This window comes from Scleropages formosus, chromosome 18 (genome assembly GCF_900964775.1).
Source record: "Scleropages formosus chromosome 18, fSclFor1.1, whole genome shotgun sequence".
Lineage (NCBI taxonomy): Eukaryota > Metazoa > Chordata > Actinopteri > Osteoglossiformes > Osteoglossidae > Scleropages > Scleropages formosus.
Window position 1 is genome coordinate 10208548 of NC_041823.1, and position 21196 is coordinate 10229743.

Genomic DNA, 21196 nt, shown 5'->3' on the forward strand with positions numbered 1-21196 from the left:
TTGAGCAAATTAAATTTGTCAAAAATATTATTGCTTCTTAATTTCAGATGTCATAAGAGGAGACCCAGTTTTGCATTTTAAAACATCCTGAAATGCTAGTATTTGCACTTTTGTCGGTGTAAGCGGATACATTCCAGAACTGTACCGAAAAGGTTGTCTCTCCAAAACAAAACACAGATCAGTTCAGGTTTACTGATTAAAAATGCTAAACAAAGCATGTACTTCCTGCTCTGTACAAACACACCCATGTACTCTGAACAGTCCAGTATTCCCTCTCATAAAGATAGTCTTTTCCATGTAGCTTCATAATTATCATTTACATTCATTTAGCAGACACTTTTGTCCAAAGTGACGTACATCTCAACAGAAGTACAATTTATGCATTATATTAAGAGATGGAGACATAGCTGCAGACATGAAAGTCTCAAGCAAACCTAGTTCATTACCTACCACTTGCTGCACCGAGGTTCATCATTCGAGTAGGTGCATAAGACACAGGATAGACAAATCCCAATACCCTCCCACCAATTTTTTTTTTTCTTTTTTAAATATAAGATACACAAATGAGCAAGTACAAAGCCAGAGTAGTGGCTGAATGAAGGTTGTATCCGGGGATTCTTATGGAGTTACGATGCATGAACAGTTACACCGTAAATGAGCTGGAGAGATCTTGGGTGAAGTGGATCTGGAAAAGGTGAGTTTTCAGACCCTTCTTGAAAATAGACAAGAGTTTCCGCAATTCTGAGTGTCAGGGGAAGGTCATTCCACCACAACGGATCCAGAACCGAGAACCTCGGAGCTTTGCCTTTCGTGCGCGGGACCACCAAGCGAGCAGAAGTAGCCGAACGAAGGGGGTCTGACTGGGGTCTGGAAGGGGTCTATCAGTATTCAGCCGTGTTTTTTTGTCTTTGTACCACGTTTCTCAGAGAGCAGCCAGTGTTGACTGTGTGCTTTTTCAGGGTCGACCTCATGATCTGTATGTGGGCCATTTAAATTTTTTTTTCTTTCCTGATCTAACCCGTTCAATAACTATACATTACTTCATGTTTCGAGATGCCAAATAGCCGAGATGAGGCGGAATGTAAAAAATGTATTTTCTATTCCTAACGAATGACAGACCAACCGTGCCAAAAAGAAATTTTTAGGAATAAAGAAAAACACATTTTCAAAGTACTAGAGGCAACCGTGTCAAAGGTGAAATCACTGTAATTACCTTTATTTATACATATTTGTATTGCTCACATCTTTACGGTATCTCATATAAATACAAACGAGTATAGTACAAATAACACTGGCAGTGTTTAACATTTCATAAAATGTTAACTAATTTGGAGTAAGTGGTAAGACTAGAAACACACAGCAGAATTTGACAAGAAACACGTGCACCAGACACACGCTTGGACGCGGGCAGCGGATGGACAGACGGAGACGGCGTGTCAACGACTCAGCCCGAAGAGCTGCAGTATGAAAAGGAAAAGCGAGACGATGTCCAAGTAGAGGTTGAGCGCCACGAAGATGTACTCCTCCGGACTGACGCTGTATCTGTGTTTCCCGCCCAGCATGAACTGCGTGTCGATCACCAGATACTGCAGCCATGAAGAGAACGAGTGATTATTAAGCGTACGCTTTACTTTCTGTTCTTCCATTTTCATTTTCGGCTGCTGCGGATTTATCAAAAACACACAGAGACTTCACGCATCACTAAGCTGCAGTTAAAATACTCAACATCCTATCTCTATGAAACGTTTACGTTTATTCGTTTAGCAGATGCTTTTCCACACACACTACGGGCAGTAAAGAGTCACCACTTTGCTTGACTTTTGGACTGTGGGAGGAAACCAGAGCACTTGGAAGAAACCTACATCCTCGCTGCGCGTGCAGTTTGCATGTTCACGACGGGTTTCCAACATCTTTATGTAAGCATGCATAAGCAATAATAATAACCAGCAGAAGATTGATCGCTGAGATCACCTACTACAGAAAGCGAAAATAAAACCATGTGACGCACCCGCTGCCTGAAGGTACTCACCACAGAAAAGATGAGCGTCCCGAGGCTGGCGTACACAATGTACAGATACTGTCGGTGGAAAGACAGCGTGTGAGTGAGAGAGTCGTGCACTTGTGTGTTTCTGCAGTTCGTAAACGTGGCCTAATTCAACTCGCCGTGCCAGAGGGCCGAGCGCAGCAGGACTCCATCTCTCTCTGCACCAGTAGAGCATGGAAAGGAGCTCAGAGAAGGAGATGAACGAACCCGTGGTCAATGCTCGACTGGCACTAAAACCTCCAGGATTCGGGCCTCCAGCATGACGTGTTGAATAGCCCCGGTGCCCCGACGCGAACGGCTGCCTCTTTCAATTAGTACGCGTAAATATAAAATTACATTTACTCATTTTGCTCAGTTTTCTCCAAAGCAGCTTTGTGCGGATGCTTACAATATTTACCCATTTATACAGCTGGGTAATTTTTACTGGAGCAATTTTAGGGCAAGTACCTCGCTCACGGGTACTGCAGCAGCAGGCGAGATTCGGACCGGCGGCCACCGTAGCCGAAGGCACCGGCTGTGACTGAATACAATATCGACTGGCCCTAAAATTAATCGTACATTTATGTTCGTATTAAGTGTAACAGGCTATGAATAGATAAGCTGGTACTATACATGTGTTGAGATATTTTTAAAAAAGAAAAAAGAAAAAAGGACTCACGTGTGAGCGCAGGATTGCACACAGGATACCGAAAGTGACCAGGGACCAGCATATGGCCCAAAGGCTTCCACTCAGTGCTGTGAAGTCCCACTGAAAAAGAATATTGGAAAACATTAATGTATTGCCATTGTTTTCGAAGGGGTGCAGTGATGCGGCGGGTTTGGCTGGGTCCCGCTCTCTGGTGGGTCCGGGGTTCGAGTCCCGCTTAGGGTGCCTTACTTGTGGTGGACTGGCGTCCCGTCCTGGGTGCGTCCCCTCCCCCACCAGCCTTTTGCCCTGTGTTGCCAGGTTAGGCTCCGGTTCACAGCGACCCCGGTCAGGACAAACAGTTTCAGCTGTGTGTGTGTGTGTGTGTGTGTGTGTGTGTGTGTGTGTTTGTACACATAGTTTTCGAACTGGGTTTTGAGCAAACCTCTGTATGTGACCTGTACCTCTGACATGGACAGAATGCTTCAAGTCAGAACTGAAATTAATTAGTGCACATTACAATCACAAATGAAAATAAATCATAATTCAGATAAATACTGCTATTTTAAGAGATTCCAAAAGTGCAACACCGAACTGTCACTTTTTAGTTAATTTAATAATTATAAAAGTTTAATTATTATTTACAGTTTATTTGTTATTGTAAAACACAGGCCAGACATGTTAAACAAATTTAAAAAAAAAAAAAAAACATCATGAAATGCTATCATTTACACTTTTCATGATTTAACCCGATACGTTCTAGAAGAGTAAGAAGCCGCGTTCCCGGCGGGGTCTCGAACCGCCCCCACCTTTACGCCTGACGTGTGACGTAGTGCTGTGAACGTCCTCACCTTTGTCTGCATCGCAAACACGCTCAGAGCAAAAGAGACGAAAGCGGTGGCCCCGACAGCCCAAAGCACAGCCTCAGCTTCGTAGAACCTGGACACGACAAAGTCATCGTCAACGCGCCGCACGCGGCTCCGAGCTCAGTAACCGTGAACCCAGACTGGGGTCGTGGCGGGGGGGGGGGGGGGGGGGGGGGGTGCCTTAGCCATTCCGCATCCTTGTGGTACACCGCAGATGCGCTATGCCAACCTGATGCTGTGTGGCAGGGGTCTCACTTCTGGCAACAAGCAAAGCTCTCTTGTTGCACAGTAAACAATGTTTACGAGAGAAACGTTAAGGTGCCAAGGATTGTGTCACATGTACTCACACAGTGACCGAACCCAGCGCCAGGCCTTCCGCCGCTGTCTGTACGGGGAAAGAAAAAACAGGAAAAGTGAAACGGGGCAAAACATAGCGAGTGAGTGTGTGTGTGTCTGTGTGTGTGTTTTAGAGCCAAAGGCCTCGGCACATACAAACAGTGCAAGGAAGATGAAATTCAGCGGCACTTTTCGCCGCAGGTTTCCACAGCACGACAGGACGAGGATGAGCGCAAACACTATCGCCCTGGTAACACAAACGAAGCATTACATGTGACAGATATGTGTCAATGTGCTCAACATCTTTTCACGTTTTGCATTTTATAACACGATGTGACAAAACACGACCTGGATTATTTTAAAGGCCTTCAATGTGAGGAAACTTTCTAAAGAGGTTTGTAACTATGATCTTTTGGCACTTACAGCATAGTGTATGTGAACCAGGTGCTATGTATCGTCCAGACTCTGAGTTCATGCCTACGAAGGGGGGAAAAAAAAAACAAAAAACACCTTTTACTTCTTTAAATTAGGTTTAAAGGCTCCGTCTACTGCACATCGGAGGGCAAGAAAATCTAAATGTTAAAAAAAATTACAATCAACAAAAGCAACAACCAGCGGATGACTAAGGATACTTTTGATAAGTGACGTTTAGGGTGTGAAATAAAACGTAATGATTACATTCAGTGCGATATTGCGGCACTTGGGTGTAGCGGTAATGAGCAATAATCATATTAGTCACCAGTAGAGAAAGGCGCAGATGATGGCTGTGGTGACCAGCAGCTGAACCATGAGCGTCAAGTAGACCTTTCTGACGAAACCTGGAGGAATGACGAATAAATGTAAATATACAGAAACTGAATTGTCCCGGCAAAAATTGCCCTCCTCTATCGATGGGTAAATAATTCTAAGCAGCTTACAATATAAACCTCACGCTGTCGGTCCCTTAGGAGAAAAGCATCAGATGAACGAATGAGATTCGTTAATTCGAGGTATGGGATCATTGTTCTAAATATGATTTGCATGTAATCTCCTCAGTGATTATTACGCAACATTTCGATGTATGATTTACGGGTTTGATATTCGTAAAGATTTACTGTGTTTTACAGTTGGACCGAGTATTTATCACCTCTCCTGATGGCTGCGTCCGAGAAGCAGCTGAAGTCCTCCAAACCCTCAGAGTATGCCGGTGGGGCACCGGGGGTCTGGCCCTCGGCATTCCCTGCGCAGTCGCCCCCCACGGAGCCCATGGCCATGTTTCCCGGGGCCACCTGGAAGGTTTCTGGTGGCGCTGGCTGCTGGGGGTAGCCGTTGTAGTTGTACGGTGGGGGCAAGTCTTCCGTAACGGTGGTGTTTTTCGCCATTTCCACCCAGCCTTTTGACAGAGCAGTTTTTTTTCTTTTTTTCCCAAGGCGGGTGTCTGGTTTTATTCGGAGGTTAATAATTGAAAGAGCCTATTTTTGTCAAAGGTGATGGATCTCAGGTAGATGTTGAATACTTTGACTAAAGATAAGACATTCTATCATTAAGGTAAACCATGTACCCTAACATAATGGGTATTGTTATCCGACACTGAGACATTAACGAAAACTGTTTCATACTTGATTTTAAATGCATTACAATTGAAAATAATTAAAGACGTATCGCTATTGACCTGTGCTTATCGCCCAGTCTCTCACTTCCTGAAATTACTTGTTCTGGCCAAAGTGTAACTCATTTACCTAATTTGTCCTGAAACGAAACACATTCAAAATATAAACATACTATGTTTTTTACTGCCATCTCCATATACGTTGACAGTTATTCATTTAGCCGATACTTTTCTCCAAAATAACTTCCAATGTCAAACTACCTACAATTATTTACACATTTATGCAGCTGCCTAATTTACTCAAATTTTTAGGGTAAGTACCTTTCTTAAGGGTACTACAGCTGGAGGTAACATTTGAACCTGCAACCTTTGGGTCCAAAGGCAGCAGCTGTAACTGCTACACTACCAGCTACCTCATTATGCACCTCCCACGTAGCTTGACTTCCGTCTACGGTAATTCACCGCCACCTACGAAAACAGCCGTTTAAGGTTCTCTCAAGACATTTACCACTTTGGTCTGGAGTTGTATTAATAATTACTTACCTTTTACAGTACTTAGGCTGGTAATAAGCGTTGATTGAGAGCGGTGATTCCCTAAGCAGGTCTGCTGGACGACACCTGTCCCCAAAGTGCTGATCTTTAGACTGGGCTCACGTGACCAGGTGCTAAACCATTGACTTTTGTTACTCACAGATAAGCAGGTGCTTATTCAAACATGGCTCAGTCAGACTGTTGAAATTTGAATCCAAGCAACACACATTTCCCATTCACTGACATGCTGAACATACTAAGTGTATATATGTTGCTGACACCCAGCCGTTCACTTTCATCCACTAGAGGACCCATCTGTAAGCGTATCCAAAAGCAAGGGTATCCAAAAGCAGTGTCCGATACACCTTACAGAGGATATTTAGGACGTTTTTAAATATTTTGGTGCAAGGCTTTCTAGAAATCCTAAAAAAATGTATCCAAATACGCACCTTTTTTTTTTTTTTTGGTGTCTCTTAGAAGGTTATGAAAAAATGTTTGCTTGCCATACATTATTTTCACGACTGGTGATATATTTTTTTTTGCATAATAGAGAGCTAGTAAAAATTATTCTTCAGACTTCGTCCTTCTTAAACATCTGTGTCCCTGTGGACTCATGGTCCAAAAAGCAATTCTGCCAGAATGAAGAGAGTACAGAAATTACTAAAGTGCTTAAAATCTACATTATTTGTGGTCCTTATTACTTTAACACTGTAGCATTTGAGTACATGCAATAAAATTTTGATATGGGGTTAGGACAAAGTGGAGTCATGTGCTTGCATTAGGAAGAAAGAACTCTGGATGGGATGATACAGCAGAAACAGCATCAGATCCCCAGACAGATGAGGTTTTTAAGGATTGAAAGTCCACAATATAAAGGAAACCACCTGAGTGTAATTTAAATAAATCAGTCTATTACAACAGCAGCAGTCTTCAGAAAAGTGTCTAATAATAATAAACTATTTGCAAATGTCTCAGTGAGAGACATTATCACTATGACTTGAGCGAGTCCTATCGTGCTTTCTGAAATTTGTGTTTCATTAATGCTACGTTTCATTTTGATATTAACATATGCATACACTGAAAAAATTAGGCACTTTCCATGACAGGCATAAACCAATACCTCTGTTTAAACGGCGCTTGTTTATTTAGAAAAGTTATGTATAACAGCTGCTATATTTTAACTAAACAAATCTTACAATCTATTGCAACAACATGATATCAGTGTCCAACAGTAGCATTATCTACAATTTTGAAATCAATTTTTTTCAGATGTACAGGCATACAAAGTTTGCCTATAAACATGACTTAAGTTGAAGCAAATTTACAAACAGTCGTACTGAAAACGGGTACATATAATAAGTGCAAACACAACGGGAATTTACCGTTTTAAATGTAAGAAAATACAATAAAAGTTTAAGGAAACATGACGGGGAGCCATTAACTAAAAAGCAAATATACGAAGAAAATTATCTTCCTTCCAATAATCTTTTTTAAACCTGGGTGCTTTACCTGGGTACGTATTGATACTGCAAACATCTTTAGGCCAAGTAGGAAAAGCAGGGAACAACTCAATAAGGCAATTTTAAAAACTCTGATAAAATTAAGTAAAACTTATATAAAATGTTTAAACATTGTTTAAACAGTCAATCTGCAGTTCTTTGAAATATTGATATCAATAAGCGATGGTTTCAGAGTGTAATAATATTCAGTGCTATGCACCCTAAAGTAAAAATTGCTTTTGCCAATATTTTTTTTTTTTTTAAAGAAAATTCTTGTGATGAACAAATAAAATAAGCATGAAAAATTGTGAAACACAACCAACAAAAGTTTTAAGGATAAAAATTGCTCAGTCTCTAAATGATATATAGGTGGCGTTTTCTTGTTTATCTGAGTAAGTTTTTATATAAGGAGAAATCTTGGCCCTGGTGCTGCAATGATGTCGCTGTACGGTGCAGCTTGAGTAACCTCAATGGCCTGCTGCTTCTTCAGCACCAGGAAGCTGTAGAACTTGGCAGCTGCCTGCTTCTTGTTGTTGCTCCTGCAGAGATCCATGAGGCTGATGGATTGAACTCCTGTCTTGGATATGACTCTCTGGAATGAGGGAGGGAACAAGTAAACGAGGCATCTGTAGCAACAAGGTTCTGCCAAAAAGAGGCAGCAAGGCGGTATCAATTAAAAGTAACATCTAGCCCATAGTGGAATATTTTAAAGCCTCTGATGGACTGGTGCCCCATCCTGGGTGTGTCCCCTCCCCCTCCAGCCTTGTGCCCTGTGTTGCCGGGTTGGGCTCAGGACAAGCGGTTTCAGCCAGTGTGTGTGTCTGTGTGTGTGTATAACAATGATGTTGCAGACTGAGGAAATTGAACACGCTTTTGTAGATTACTTTGGAGAAACCTAATAAACACATAAGTGTAAGTTTGCTTAAAAATAGGCTGACTTTACACACTCTAAGCTGTAATGGAAATGTAACCTAATTTTTTATTTGTACTTTGAACTCGTAAGAAAACTATAATTATTTTCCTCGCAACCAGTCTGTTACCAGAGTCCTTCCATGTTTATGCCTTTAATTCTGCTGTCACTATTACCTGAAGGGCATGGAGCATTTGTTGTGTCCTCTTGTTCCACCTCCTCTCCTCCTGATCCTGGTCTCCACCCTGCCCCTCCTCCTCCTGTAAATCAAACAATCAATGAATCTGAACATCTTAAATTAATCCAAATTTCTAATTAGGCAGATCATCACCCAGCACTAGCGTAATTAAAATTAGCCGTCACTGAAATATGCCTGAACTTCTCAAGAACATTGAAATTTAACTAATGTCATTTAAACAAGGACTATAACTAATGCATTTCACCCTTAAGAGAGACTTGTTTTTAACACATACATGTAACTGTGTCATGGAACATAACATGAAGAGGAAAATATGTTCTCATAGAACAGAAAAACCAGAGCAACTTATTTACATTTAATTATTTAGCAGATGCTTTTCTCCAAAGCAACGTCCAATTAACACTAAATAGAGTTAACAGCCCACACACCTTCTTCACCAAAGTGACTTACACTGCTAGATACACTAATTACAATGGGTCACTCATCCATACATCAGTGGAACACGCTCTCTGTCACTCACACACTATGGGTGAACCTAAACAGCATGTCTTTGGACTGTGGGAGGAAACCGGAGCACCCAGAGGAAACCCACGCAGACATGGGGAGAACATGCAAACTCCATTTCTACAGATGAACCTCGTGTAAGGCCCCCATCTAGCTGAAGGGTGATTAGCCCTGTTAGAGCTCCTAACCTCCTCTTCCTCATCATCCTTGTTCTTCTCTTTGCCCTTCTCTCCTAGCAGGTCCAGTTCTGGGATAAGCTGAGCCAGACTGGCCGTCTCTTCTGGCGGGAGCTCCACTTGAGGGAGGTCAAGCTGCTGCGACACTTGCTGTTTCTCTAGCGTCCCCATCTGCAGGCTCAGAGAAGAGAGCTTGGAGAGCACAGCTCCACCACTGATGAGCACAATAAATATAGAACATACCACACCACATTTCTGTTTTCAAATACATTTAATGTTGCTTCAAAGAGTTTTCTCCAAAGTGAGAACCACAGGTAAAAAATTTTAAGATTGTTTATACCAGGAGTTTTACAAACTTGTCCAGACAAACTTCATCATAAAGTAGACTAAGGATGAAAACATTTTACTGAAGCACTTTTTTCAATTGGACAAGCTCAAGTCATGTTCCTGGGAGTACCCGAATAACACGAGGATCAATACACAGTTCCAGTTATGTTTTATACTTACAAGCAGGATGAAGATGGCACAAATACACACAGTTCCCGACTTATGATGGGGTTACGTTCTGATAAACCCATCGTAAGTCAAAAATATTGTAAGGTTAAAATGCATTTAATACACCTAACCTAACAAACATCATAGGCTAGCATACGTGCAATGGCCATTACGGGCTTGCTGCCTTCATGCTGGGCAATTATCTTGAGTTTCCCCTCAAGAGTAATTGCTCTACTGTTCTTCTCCTCACCAGTAGCAGGAGACACAGATTCGTAGATATTATGGATCCACAAAACACAATGTAGATACTGGGGGTATCCAAAAAAAACGCTGGCAACACAGAACACTGTATCGGTTGTACACACTAGTGACTGCGTGGCAGACTGGGAAATGCAGATCGCTGCCGCTGCCCAGCATCATAAGGAAGTATCGTACCACATATCGCTTGCCCGGGGGGGGGGGGGGAATCAAAACGCAAAATTCAAAGTACGGTTTCTACTGAATGCGTATAGTTATCGCACCATCATAAAGTCAAAAAATCGTAAGTCGGACCATTGTAACTCGGGGACCATCTGTATATCCAGGTGTGTTATCTGGGAAATGTTTGAGGGTCTAAGTTCAAAATCATGTCATTCACTCACGGGTAATGAAGGCTCCGTGTTCTTGGACTTGCGCTTCACGGCACGTTGCGTCGAGGGAGGGGGCATGACAGACTCGTCCAGGGTGGTCCTGCTGCCTTCCATGGCCGACACCTGCAGCAGCATGCTGGGCTCCTCCAAGATAGTCTGGTCTAGGAGAGGTTGAGAAGGTTTTTTTTTTTTTTTTATATTGAACTACCATTGTGTTTCCACTGATTTCCTGAAGGTCATTCTAATACAAATATTACAAAGAACAAGTTTACATTGTTTTAAAGATTTTGGACATGTGGTCATATAACAAGTTTTTTTGTTTTTTTTATACATACACAGAAAGGTCACAGTCTGGAAAAGTGTGAGCAAACCTCAGCAAAACTATTAACCTGTAGAGGTTCTTTACAAAAGATCTGTTCTCCCCGTGACCCTCCTACAAACTTTTTCCCCTCTAAAGGGTCAGTATGTTTGTTTGTGGAATGTTATTCTTGGGAGAGGAGCCCACCAATGACATCTCTCTGATGAAGCTGTGCCTCTTCTCGGGGAACCTCAGGGTTCTCCAGGTCCTTCAGAAATTCGTCTAGGCTGTCTGCTTCACCCCCCTTTCGTCTCTTGCGCAGGTCATCTGGCACCAGTGGAGTCAGGCAACGTGTGAACACCTGACCAAAAAACAGTGTTTTGTCTCATTTGTCTTTCTTTTTGTTACCACTACACACAAGCAAATGCATGGCAAGGCCACTCTAGAGCTAAATGCATTTACAGGTAAAATGTATCACTTCACTTTAAAGTACTGTCAGGCAGATGGCAATCTCTGTAACCAAAGAGCAATTTAGCTTTGACTTTGTCACTATAAGCCACATATATGAACCAATATTGTAAAAGGTGTATTACTACAAATTACTAATATGTTCCTCTTGACAGGTGATTTCCAAAATGAGAACGGAGCTCTAGATGATTACTGAAGGAAGCTGGAACACATACCACATTTAAAGGTACAAGAGAGGTCACATTAAGAAATGATACAATCTCATGACTCCTTCACTACCTGCTGTTGTACTATCGACAACATTTCTGAACAAATGTCTGAAAGATTCTGCTGCCAGGCAGTACAGACGTAATAATCAGTAAGTGGTTTTCAGCTAAAGGCCGTAGCATTTCCTGACATATCGGGTACCTTGAGCAGCCTGCTGTTCCACAGGGGCTGAGCAGGCAGTGAGAAGAGCTTCTCCACGCCGCCTGTCTCCTTCCACATCATCAGCTTCTTTGTAGGTGGGGCCAAATCCAGTGTGGTGACAATGTCGGAATAGTCGCTCAGCTGGGCACGAATGGTCTTGCTGTCCAGTTCCTTCACACTGTCCACTATCAGCTTCCTCTTCCTTTTTGCCTTGGTTTCTTTGACTGCAATGAAAACACAGGAATGTATTCTAGCTGTTACAAAATACCAGTTCTTGCTATATAATATCGACCCCAAATTATTTCTTCAGGTTACTATTATTTTGCTGCTTTACTGAAACATTTGCACAAAGGCACTTACAGTTTTTCCTAATTATACAGACTGATACTTTACTGGAAAAGTTTAATAAGATTGTTGGGTTTCACCACTATTAAGATTAAGATTTCTAGTCTTCACCAGTGATGTCTATGGGCTCCAATGCAAAGGCCTCCTCCTCATTGTGTACCAGGGTGGTCTGCTCAGTCTGATCAGACTGGTCTGCCATCACAGGCTGGGGGTGCGCTGGCCCTGAGTCTGGGCTGTCAGGAACCCCGTCTACATTGTCACAAGAGAGAAAAAAAATAAAAAATTCCTGTAGACAACTTTGTAATGCCTGAATAAAAACTGAAGTAAGGACAAATAAACGGAGTCATAGTGTACCGGAGATATCCAACTTCAGCTATGATCAAGACATCAGAGAGAGTAAAATATATTTTAAGAACTAAATAAGTATTATTTTTCTCTGTATGACCTACGGTGAGGAAGAGAAAGAATACTGCTCGGTGTAGTCAATCACTTACCAGAAACATTGTCAAAGTCATCATCATCATCTCCACCATGGTCCTGAGGCATCATCACACTGTCTGTGAAAATGCCTCCACCATCATCATTGCTCAAGAGTTTATCCACTGTAAAAAGACATTTACAGGATATTTTTATACTAATTTTTGGAAGAAGAAACAGAAGTTATTCCTACTCCTGAATACAAGTCAGTACACTTGTTCATTCACGTAAATACTTCTCAGAAAGCTTGATGAAATACATCCCCATAACCCTCCCTAATGACCTGCAGTTCTGTTGACCTCTTACCCAGCATGCCTCCATCACTGCTCTCCATGGGGTTGTCTCCAAAGTCATCCTTGTACTGGTCATCATAGGTCAGGTGACTGGACTTCTCTGCCATTTGCCCTGCACTTGTCTCTGCCTCCAGCAGAAGGACAGTAGAGGTCGAAGGCCCATGGATGATGTCCACATCAAATGCATTCTCTTCACGCATTATCATCTCCCGGTCATCCATACCAAAGTTACCTGGAATACCGGAAACATTTACATTTCCTTGTTCACTGTCCATGGATACTATTCTTACTGGTTGAAAGAACAAAATCTTGAGAAGATGAGGAACTACCTATATAACAAGCCCCTGCATTGCAGGGTAATGCTAATTTCACTAACTTGCAAAAAAAGGTAAAATATCTAGATGATGTAAGACACTGTGCGAGGGCCTCCATTACACCATTCATTATAGACATTTGAGACATTTAAACAGCACAATGTTACATCACATACAGAAAAACAAGGTTTGTGTAAATTAACACCTTTTTAAACATGGTACTAATTGCACAAACTTTTAAACATTCACATGAAGTTAAACAGAAGTGGATAAACACATTGAAGAGAGTGCTCATGGGTAACATACCAAAGTCGTTATCCTGAAGGAGACTGAGATTTGCAACCTCCTCCCTCATAGTGATCTCTTCAACTCGACTCTGGTTCAGCTGCGGAGCCATGTCAATGTCACTAGAAGGACAATTCCAGACATCAGTGATAAAACAGCTGCAATGAATCCCATGCGAAGAGCCATTCACATTAGCAACATGTCTTGGTTTGTCCTGAAAATGATTTCATCATAGCAGTCATGTGGCAGGTCCTTTATTGAACCAGTTACACAAACTATAAACCTGTTGCAAACTGTGTTTCCTCAAAGACAGCTACTAATACGATATTTTGGCACTGGCCTGGCTAGAGAAGTATGGTGGCAGGTGCAATTTTTGTGGCTTTAATTTAACTACATTTCCTTGGCCTCCTGATATACGATTGTAACTCGTTGGGGGCAGCTGGAAGCATAGTGGTTACAGCTGCTGCTTTTGGACCCAAAACGTTCAAATACCACCTCTGGCTGCAGTACCCTTGAGCAAGGTACTTGCCCTAAATTTCTCCAGTAAAATTAGCCAGCTGTATAAATGAGCAAATAATTGTAAGCAGCTTACCACTGTAAGCTGCTTTGGAGAAAAGCATCAGATAAATGAATAAATGTAAAATTTAAACACTGGTCTCAACTGGCCCATTAAGAGCCCACAACCTACAGCACGTGCCATCTGTAACAATGCAAAATGCCCTTTGGCGCAAAGCCTCACTCCAGGTCTGGCAGTGGCTGATCAAAGTCGTGGAACTCCTCAGGAAGCGTGATGGCATTGTACGCAGCCTCACGGTTCTCCTCTGGCAAGTCCACAACCCCTGCGGAAGAACAAGATATCACGAAACAAGATACAAAAAAGTAATGTGTTATTTTCATATTAGAATATGAAAAACACACTGCCATAATGTTTAAATCCCTGTAATGATATTAAGCTGCTATCAAATGGACACTTCATGGTTTTTCAAACTGCTCAGCAAAATTAATTGCAAATGTTCCTACAAATATTTACCTGTATACGTGGTGCAAGTAGGTTGGAGCAAATTAATTTGGCATATTGATGATGAAATAAAAAGTTAATTGCTACACAGTACGCAAATCTTTATCAACTTGGACTGTAGGTGAACTTTATGAAAATTGTACAATACTAAAGCTATAAGTTCAAACATCACCTGGGCGGAAGGCCATCTTGATTTTGATGAATGCTTCATTACAGTCTGCCAGCAAGTATTTGGCTTTCCTGTGGTAGATTCTGACCACACCAAGGAGCAGGTGGCCTGAAGTGCGCAAGGCCATCTTCACCTGTAGTCAATGTAAAGCGGAAGACATGGTGAGGATGAACATACAGCCTAATACAGTAAACACATAATAATCCACTTCTTACATGTAAATTTCATACTTAAACTCAGCTAAAAGACAATACAAAGGCCTCCTTTTGTTGTCACGGAAAGCCATTATGCAGCAGGACACTCTTATGAGCAAGGACACTGTTTACTCCATTGTTTATTCCACATCAGTGCAAGGTGGCAGATGGCAGGCCCCACACCTTCGGGGAGATTATGCTCTCGACGCTGCTTTCCAGGTTGCACTCAAACACATGAGCCTTGGTCAGCTTCTTATCCCAGTGGGCAGCCAACCAAATTTTGGCCAGCGGCCCACGTTTGCTGAGGACAAAGTGGGCGTAGAACATCGTCCCAGCTGCTGCTCACAGCCAGGCGGACTGCCAAACCTGAAAGGAGAGGGGCAATTTGCAAGCTAAATTACAGCAGTCATGGATACTAGAGTGAAGAACGTCACATACATACAACACAGATGACAGAAATGGCAACATATCTAAATATCCATCTATCAATTTTAATAACCACTTCTCCTGAGCTGAGTTGCAATGATCCGAAGCCTAACCAGAAATCATTAGGAGCAAGGCATATGGGGGGACACCCTAGACAGGATGCCAGCCCATCACAGGGTTGCCACACACACAGTCACTCACCCATTCACACAGTAAATATGATTTAGAATTACCAATCCATCTGAACTGCATGTCTTTGGATTGTGGGAGGAAACCAGAGCACCTGGAAGACCCACGCAGATACAGGGAGAATATGCACTCCACACACATTGAGCAGGTATCAAATGAATGTCGTCTCACGCCACCCAGGCACTGTGAAGCGGCAACACTCATATCCAAACAGTCTGCACAAATTCTGTTTACTGTGCAACCTTCTCAGAAAGCGGGATTTTGAGATATTTCTCATTCTATCTGCATTTTTCAAAGATTATTTAACATGCTCTCCCAAGAAGGACTTTTGATATTTAAAAATGTTTGCTAAGTCTTTGACAGGAATTAATCTATTGTATCAGGATATAAAAAGATAATAAAGCTTGTAAGAAAAAAATAAGATGGCAAAATCCAGTAATTTTCAGCAGAAAATTGGAGGACACAACAACATGGACTACGGCAAGAAATCAAATCATTTGCTTTAGACTCAGATAATCAGACATACCTTAGGATCAAGAATATCAAAACCAATAAAATTCTTTCCTGGAAATCTAGTCTTGGATTACAAGCCAAAGGAGGAAAAAAAATCTATTCACTCATGATCATTAACTTGTCCAGTACAAACTCACAATGGTCCAGAGCCTATCCTGGAAGCTTAGACAGTGAGGCAACCTGTATGGGACACCAGTGACATCATACACAAGACTCCAATGAGCAATCACACACAAAAGGCAACTTTAAGGCACAGAATCACCAAAAACCCATCTGAATTTGGAAGAATACAGGAGCACTCGGAAGAAATCCACAAAAACATGCAAACTCCACACAAACTGAGCTGGATTAGAACCCAAAACCCAAAGACTGTCAGACACCAGTGCAACCTACTGTGCCACTACAACCTCCCCTTGCCCAGGAAAAAAAGTCAAATTGTCCCCAGCCACACAAATGGATTGACTAAGTATATCAGACTCTATTGTGACATAACCCATTTGTTTAACGTGGTTAGCAAGTCCCCTAAGATGAAATGGACAGCTCAGCTAGCTAATAAGTCTCTTTTAAAACTCCATATGTAAACTGTGGTTGTGGATTCAGACATGTTACACAAATGTCGGTTGTCATCTTCTTATGCAAAATATTGTAGACTAAACTATCAGTAACTAGTCTTTTTTCACTACAATGAGTGCAGCCACCCCTTAAATGCCATACATTCCAATGGAATCTTATGCATTTTAACTTTTGTGGAATCAGGTTGTGCAGCTGACCCTCCCCAAATTTTTTGCTACCCTTGTTATTTCATGATGCATATTAATATGACTTTGGAAGGCACTGCTTGTCATGCAACCCAGCTGTTGAGCTACATTACATCACTATAAAATAATTCCTCCAGCAACCCACTCATACAACTTTCAACTGATATGTGTTCTCACATCCATAAGTACACCAAAGTAATTTTTTCTAAGAAAAATTAATTTACATAACAGTAAGTATTTTAGTGTATTAGATTTTGAGTGGGGGTGAATTTTAGTATTTATTACCCCTTTAAATGAAAAATGGCAATGCATTATACATAACCGGGGGGGGTGCAGTGGGTTGGACCTTGTCCTGCTCTCCAGTGGGTCTGGTGTTCAAGTCCTGGTTGGGGTGCCTTGCACCAGACTGGCATCCCGTCCTGGGTGTGTCCCCTCCCCCTCCAGCCTTGTGCCCTGTGTTGTTGGGTTAGGCTCCAGCTCCCCGTGACCCCGTATGGGACAAGCCATTCATACAGTGTGTATGTGTGTGTGTGTGTGTGTGTATGTGTATACACAACCATGTATGTTACAGGTATTACTGTTCTTGTGAAGTACAAGCTCAGGGTGCTATATTCACATAAAGTTCATATGGTAAATCAGTTACATGCAATGGAAAAAATAATTTACCATACCCTCAATAAGCAATTTCTATTAGTACTTAGCACTTATAGACTTTTTTTTTAAAGCCAGGTCAACAATGGTAGTTACAACAGTTACCTTTGGACCCAAAGGTGGCAGGTTTAAATCCCACCTCAAGCTACAGTAGCCTTGAGCAAAGTGATTTACCAATGGATGGCATGGTGGCACAGTGAGTAGTGTTACAGTCTCACAGTGCCTGGGTGGTGTAAGAGGACATGAGTTTGATCCCTGCTCTGTGGAGTCTGTGTAGAGCTTGCATGTTTTCCCTGTGTCTGCATGGGTCTCCTTGGGATGCTCTGGTTTCCTTCCACACTCCAATGATATGCTGTTCAGGTTCACCCACAGTTTGCGAGTGACAGAGAGAGAGAGAGTGTGTGTTCCACTGATGTATGGATGAGACAGCAGTATAAGTCACCTTGGTGAATAAGATATGTGGACTGACAACACTACATAGAGTTTACTGGAAGTCACTTTAGAGAAAAGAGGCTGCTAAAATATGTTACTCCAGTAAAATTACTGAGCTGTATAAATTGGTACATTGTAAACTGACTTGGAGAAAAGCAGCAGTGAACTGAATAAATGTAGGAGTTTGTTGTGTCTGTATATGATTCGGTGTTTCATTATGTGTAAATGTAGTTAGAACTGTTACGTTACAGTCTGAAGGGCAGTAGTTCAAATACACCATACACTGAACTGATGCAAATGACCCTGCTGGATAAATGGAAACATCAATGTGAAGCTGAAAAAAATTCTAAGTTGCCTTGCACAAATGCACAAGCTAAAAGGTAATTAATATTAACCCATCTAGTATATACCTGGCTGTAATATCCTGACACTGATAATCATGAATGAAACCTGTCTCCTAATTTTGAGGACAACCAGAGGAAAGGTTTGAGACTGTCAAAAAGGAGGAAGATGATCATTTTTTATATAGTGATGCCATCAGCTCATATCTTACACACTGGTACAGTATATTATATCAATCTCAAAATCATATTTAAGTACTCTATACTATATAAATAATAATACAATGATCTGTAAAATAAGCACTCCTTATGTAATAAGTGGAATATAGGTAAGAAATAGGATACTGTGTTTATCATTTATGGTTATTAGGGACGAATGAAACCTGGGGACACAACAAAACTGGGTAATACCCGATCATGCCGTGCACTTTTAAATGAGTTTTTTTTTTTTTAAGTAAAATAAGAGTACTTTTAAATGTAGTTTGAAAACTACAGTATCTTTACTAAATCACTGATGTAAAGAGGAATGTGTTGTAGTAGGAGGCAGCCGGCAGGCAGCTTTGTGGTTAGCGCTCCTTCTTTTAGACCCAAAGGTTGTAGGTTCGAATCCCACCCCGGCTGTGTGTGTAGTACCTTAGGTAGCTTAACACTGAAGTTTGCAGAAACATCAGCGAAATGAAATGACAAGAGTTCGCGTGTCTCTGAATTGAGTATGACTCAGTGTTTCGTTTAATGAATAAAACCGCACATAAATAAAGTTGTAAATGTTCCGAGAAGGAGGCCCGCTCAGCTCGTAATCTGATCGACGATGAAATAAAACAAAAGTGTATCTGACTCACTGACTGAGCCTTAAGACGCGTACTACATCGTTAACCAAAACAACACGAATTTCGCTGATAATCTGACAGAAAAAAAACGACTCCTTTTCCCTTACAAACAGACAACTTAGCGAAGTAGAGAACAAACACAGCGACGTACAGTCTAGAGAGTTGTAAAGTGGACAGTAACGCGTGAGAATATCGCCTACTACTGCGCAACCGCGTCGACAAACAAGCCGTATTCACTTCATTCACACTCACCGCTTTAACTCCTGTTTTCTGTTTATTTTTCCCTCCTTTATTACGACCGTATTTTTTCAGGCTGCCTACGCGGAGCCCCTCCTCCGCGGAACCGACTAAAACAAACAAGATGGCGCCGGGACCCGTCTCCCTTCCTCGCGCCCAGTGTCGTTTTTAAAATCCACCGGAAGTTTACAGTCAAAATTCGGGCTCTCCCGACCGCGTGGGCGGGGCTTATACACCTGATTGACGCGCTGCGCTGCCCTGCCCTGCGCTGCTCACACATTCTCTCCTCACTTCTCACCGACGTTTCCAGCTTCGTATGATCAAAGGACCACGTTTGCCCTTCAGGTTTATTATTTTCACCATCGCTTTAGAACTAAGCATTTTCATCCACTTACACATTTTATCAAAAAGTTTTCCCACATTATCGCATAGAGCTGTGACCATAATCACAAAAAACACTGAGGAATCTGTGTGTACAGACGCAAACTTAGCACATGCACAAAATGTGACTTTCAGCGGAGAATCTGTTGACAGTGAAATGTAGTCAAACTTCAATCTGTGACTTACTAATTTTTATATAAAAAAAAAAAAAAACCCTTAGCTAAATGCAGCATAGGCATAATGGGAGGTTGTCCCCATAATGTTCAAACAAGCCTCATTCCCCCCCCCACCCCATATTGTAGTATAACTCCATCAAGTACTGTTGCTACTATTTTTCTGCTCCCTGCACTCGACAAGTTGCAACACCCCCCGAGTCAAAGATTACTTAAATTGCTGTTCAAGACATCTTTAAAATATAATTACTTTGAAAGTGCTCATCTCTAAATAGCAGAAGGGTGCTATCACTCCGGGCTGAAGTGCAGTTGGGTGATGCAGGTTTTCTTGAAAAGTGATCAGCGGAGAAACTCACTTTGGCACTGAGTGGTTTACATTTGACATTTACAGTTAGACACTGCTGTCATGTGCATGGAAGCAACACATTCACGGTTTTAGAAGGTCTGGGGGTAACAGAGAGGGGGGTGGAGGTGGGTCTGGGCTGCCAGACCGCGCTGTTGAGCCTTTCCGGAGGCATCGTGGGCCTAAACAACGAAAAACAACGAAAAACAGACGAAAGGGGGTTCCCGCTTGACAACCTCAGTGAAATACCCATGTTGGTACCCTGTGGTTGTGTTGGCTGGGGAAGGAAGTTAAGCTTCTTGGCCTCGAGTCATGGAGATGTATGTTGGCAATGGTGGATGTTGTTCTCTGAGGCTTCGTGGTGATGCTGGTTGGACTGGATCCTTGTGTACAGCCGTTGTAATATACGCACGGGGAGTAACATCTTGTCCTGTGTATCTTGAATGCCTTTTGGAATGAACCTGTATGACAGGGTTCTGACCTTGACATGGGTTAACTGGTAGCCTGGAAGGATGAAATTTAAATTGAAGTGACTAACCAGCCATCCAGTAGCAGTACTGGGCAGATATAAACTGATGTGAGAGCTGGGAGGAGATGGACAAAAAAAAAAAAAAAAAAAAAAAAAAGTTACAAGGCCACTGTGAATTGGCCATTAGTATTGACAAAACTGGAAAAAGACCCAACACAGACCCCTGTGGGACTCCTGTAAACAAGATCTGTGGTACAGAAGAACAAGATGCATGTATGTTAATTTATCAGCCCTATCGCATCACCTAGCTCCTGCTGATCTTTCAGCCACACATTCATGAAACTCCCATTCCACCTCATCCCAAACATTCATGACTCATCATCCGGGGAGTGTACAGCTAATTTGAACAAAAGAGAACTTTCTTGAAACCATGTGACGCATACTTCGTCATGGCACATTATTCTCCTGGAAGTATTCATTTGAAAAAGAGAAGCATGCCCATCAAGGGATGCAACCCAGAACAACACTTAGGTACACTCTGCCCTTCAAATGATGATCAACTGGCTTTAAGAAGGCTTCTGTCTGCCAAGAAAACATTCACCCTGTACCCTTACACTATCACCACCACACTGTGCCTTTTACACAAGGCAAGAGGGATCTTTGGAAGCATGCTGCTGATGCCAAGTATTGACTCTACCATCAACATGTTGTGATAGATATTGAGAATTGTCAGACCAGGCAAAACTTTTTCCCCACTCTTCAGTTGTCCAGTTCTGGTGATCCCC

The 21196-nt window shown here is 42.0% G+C and overlaps 2 protein-coding genes across 4 annotated transcripts; both read right to left on the bottom strand.

Annotated features, from left to right (window-relative positions):
* Positions 1-1242: 1242 nt before the first annotated feature.
* Positions 1243-6105, bottom strand: LOC108940616 (protein lifeguard 1). 3 transcript variants are annotated; one of them, XM_018762880.2, is made up of 10 exons: positions 6003-6105; positions 4998-5243; positions 4611-4689; positions 4295-4348; positions 4028-4118; positions 3883-3920; positions 3521-3608; positions 2703-2792; positions 2030-2077; positions 1243-1586 (listed from the first exon to the last, which is right to left on the bottom strand). In XM_018762880.2, the coding sequence occupies exons 2-10, from the start codon at positions 5230-5232 to the stop codon at positions 1437-1439; spliced, it is 873 nt and encodes a 290-aa protein (XP_018618396.1). In that variant the 5' UTR covers positions 5233-5243; positions 6003-6105; the 3' UTR covers positions 1243-1436. The 3 variants fall into 3 exon arrangements, with proteins under 3 accessions (XP_018618396.1, XP_029101779.1, XP_018618395.1); XM_029245946.1 differs by having other exon boundaries at positions 4998-5288; XM_018762879.2 differs by having other exon boundaries at positions 4998-5322.
* Positions 6106-7142: 1037 nt separating this feature from the next.
* Positions 7143-19214, bottom strand: LOC108940485 (double-strand-break repair protein rad21 homolog A-like). The gene is made up of 14 exons (XM_018762710.2): positions 19061-19214; positions 14855-15037; positions 14481-14610; positions 14030-14129; positions 13312-13412; positions 12705-12923; positions 12416-12523; positions 12033-12170; positions 11577-11800; positions 10908-11061; positions 10415-10563; positions 9291-9449; positions 8576-8659; positions 7143-8081 (listed from the first exon to the last, which is right to left on the bottom strand). Exons 2-14 carry the CDS (start codon positions 14996-14998, stop codon positions 7890-7892), a joined length of 1902 nt encoding a protein of 633 aa, XP_018618226.1. The 5' UTR covers positions 14999-15037; positions 19061-19214; the 3' UTR covers positions 7143-7889.
* Positions 19215-21196: the final 1982 nt, after the last annotated feature.

Excerpts from the sequence above, each read along its gene's own strand:
- LOC108940616 (XM_018762880.2), bottom strand. The coding sequence starts at position 5,232 with ATGGCGAAAAACACCACCGTTACGGAAGACTTGCCCCCACCGTACAAC. Across the intron at positions 4,349-4,610 it reads ATCTGCGCCTTTCTCTACTG|GCATGAACTCAGAGTCTGGA; the intron begins GTGACTAATATG and ends CCCCCTTCGTAG. Across the intron at positions 4,119-4,294 it reads TGGTTCACATACACTATGCT|GGCGATAGTGTTTGCGCTCA; the intron begins GTAAGTGCCAAA and ends TTGTGTTACCAG.
- LOC108940485 (XM_018762710.2), bottom strand. The coding sequence starts at position 14,998 with ATGTTCTACGCCCACTTTGTCCTCAGCAAACGTGGGCCGCTGGCCAAA. Across the intron at positions 12,524-12,704 it reads CAGTGATGGAGGCATGCTGG|TGGATAAACTCTTGAGCAAT; the intron begins GTAAGAGGTCAA and ends GTCTTTTTACAG. Across the intron at positions 8,082-8,575 it reads AAATGCTCCATGCCCTTCAG|AGAGTCATATCCAAGACAGG; the intron begins GTAATAGTGACA and ends CCCTCATTCCAG.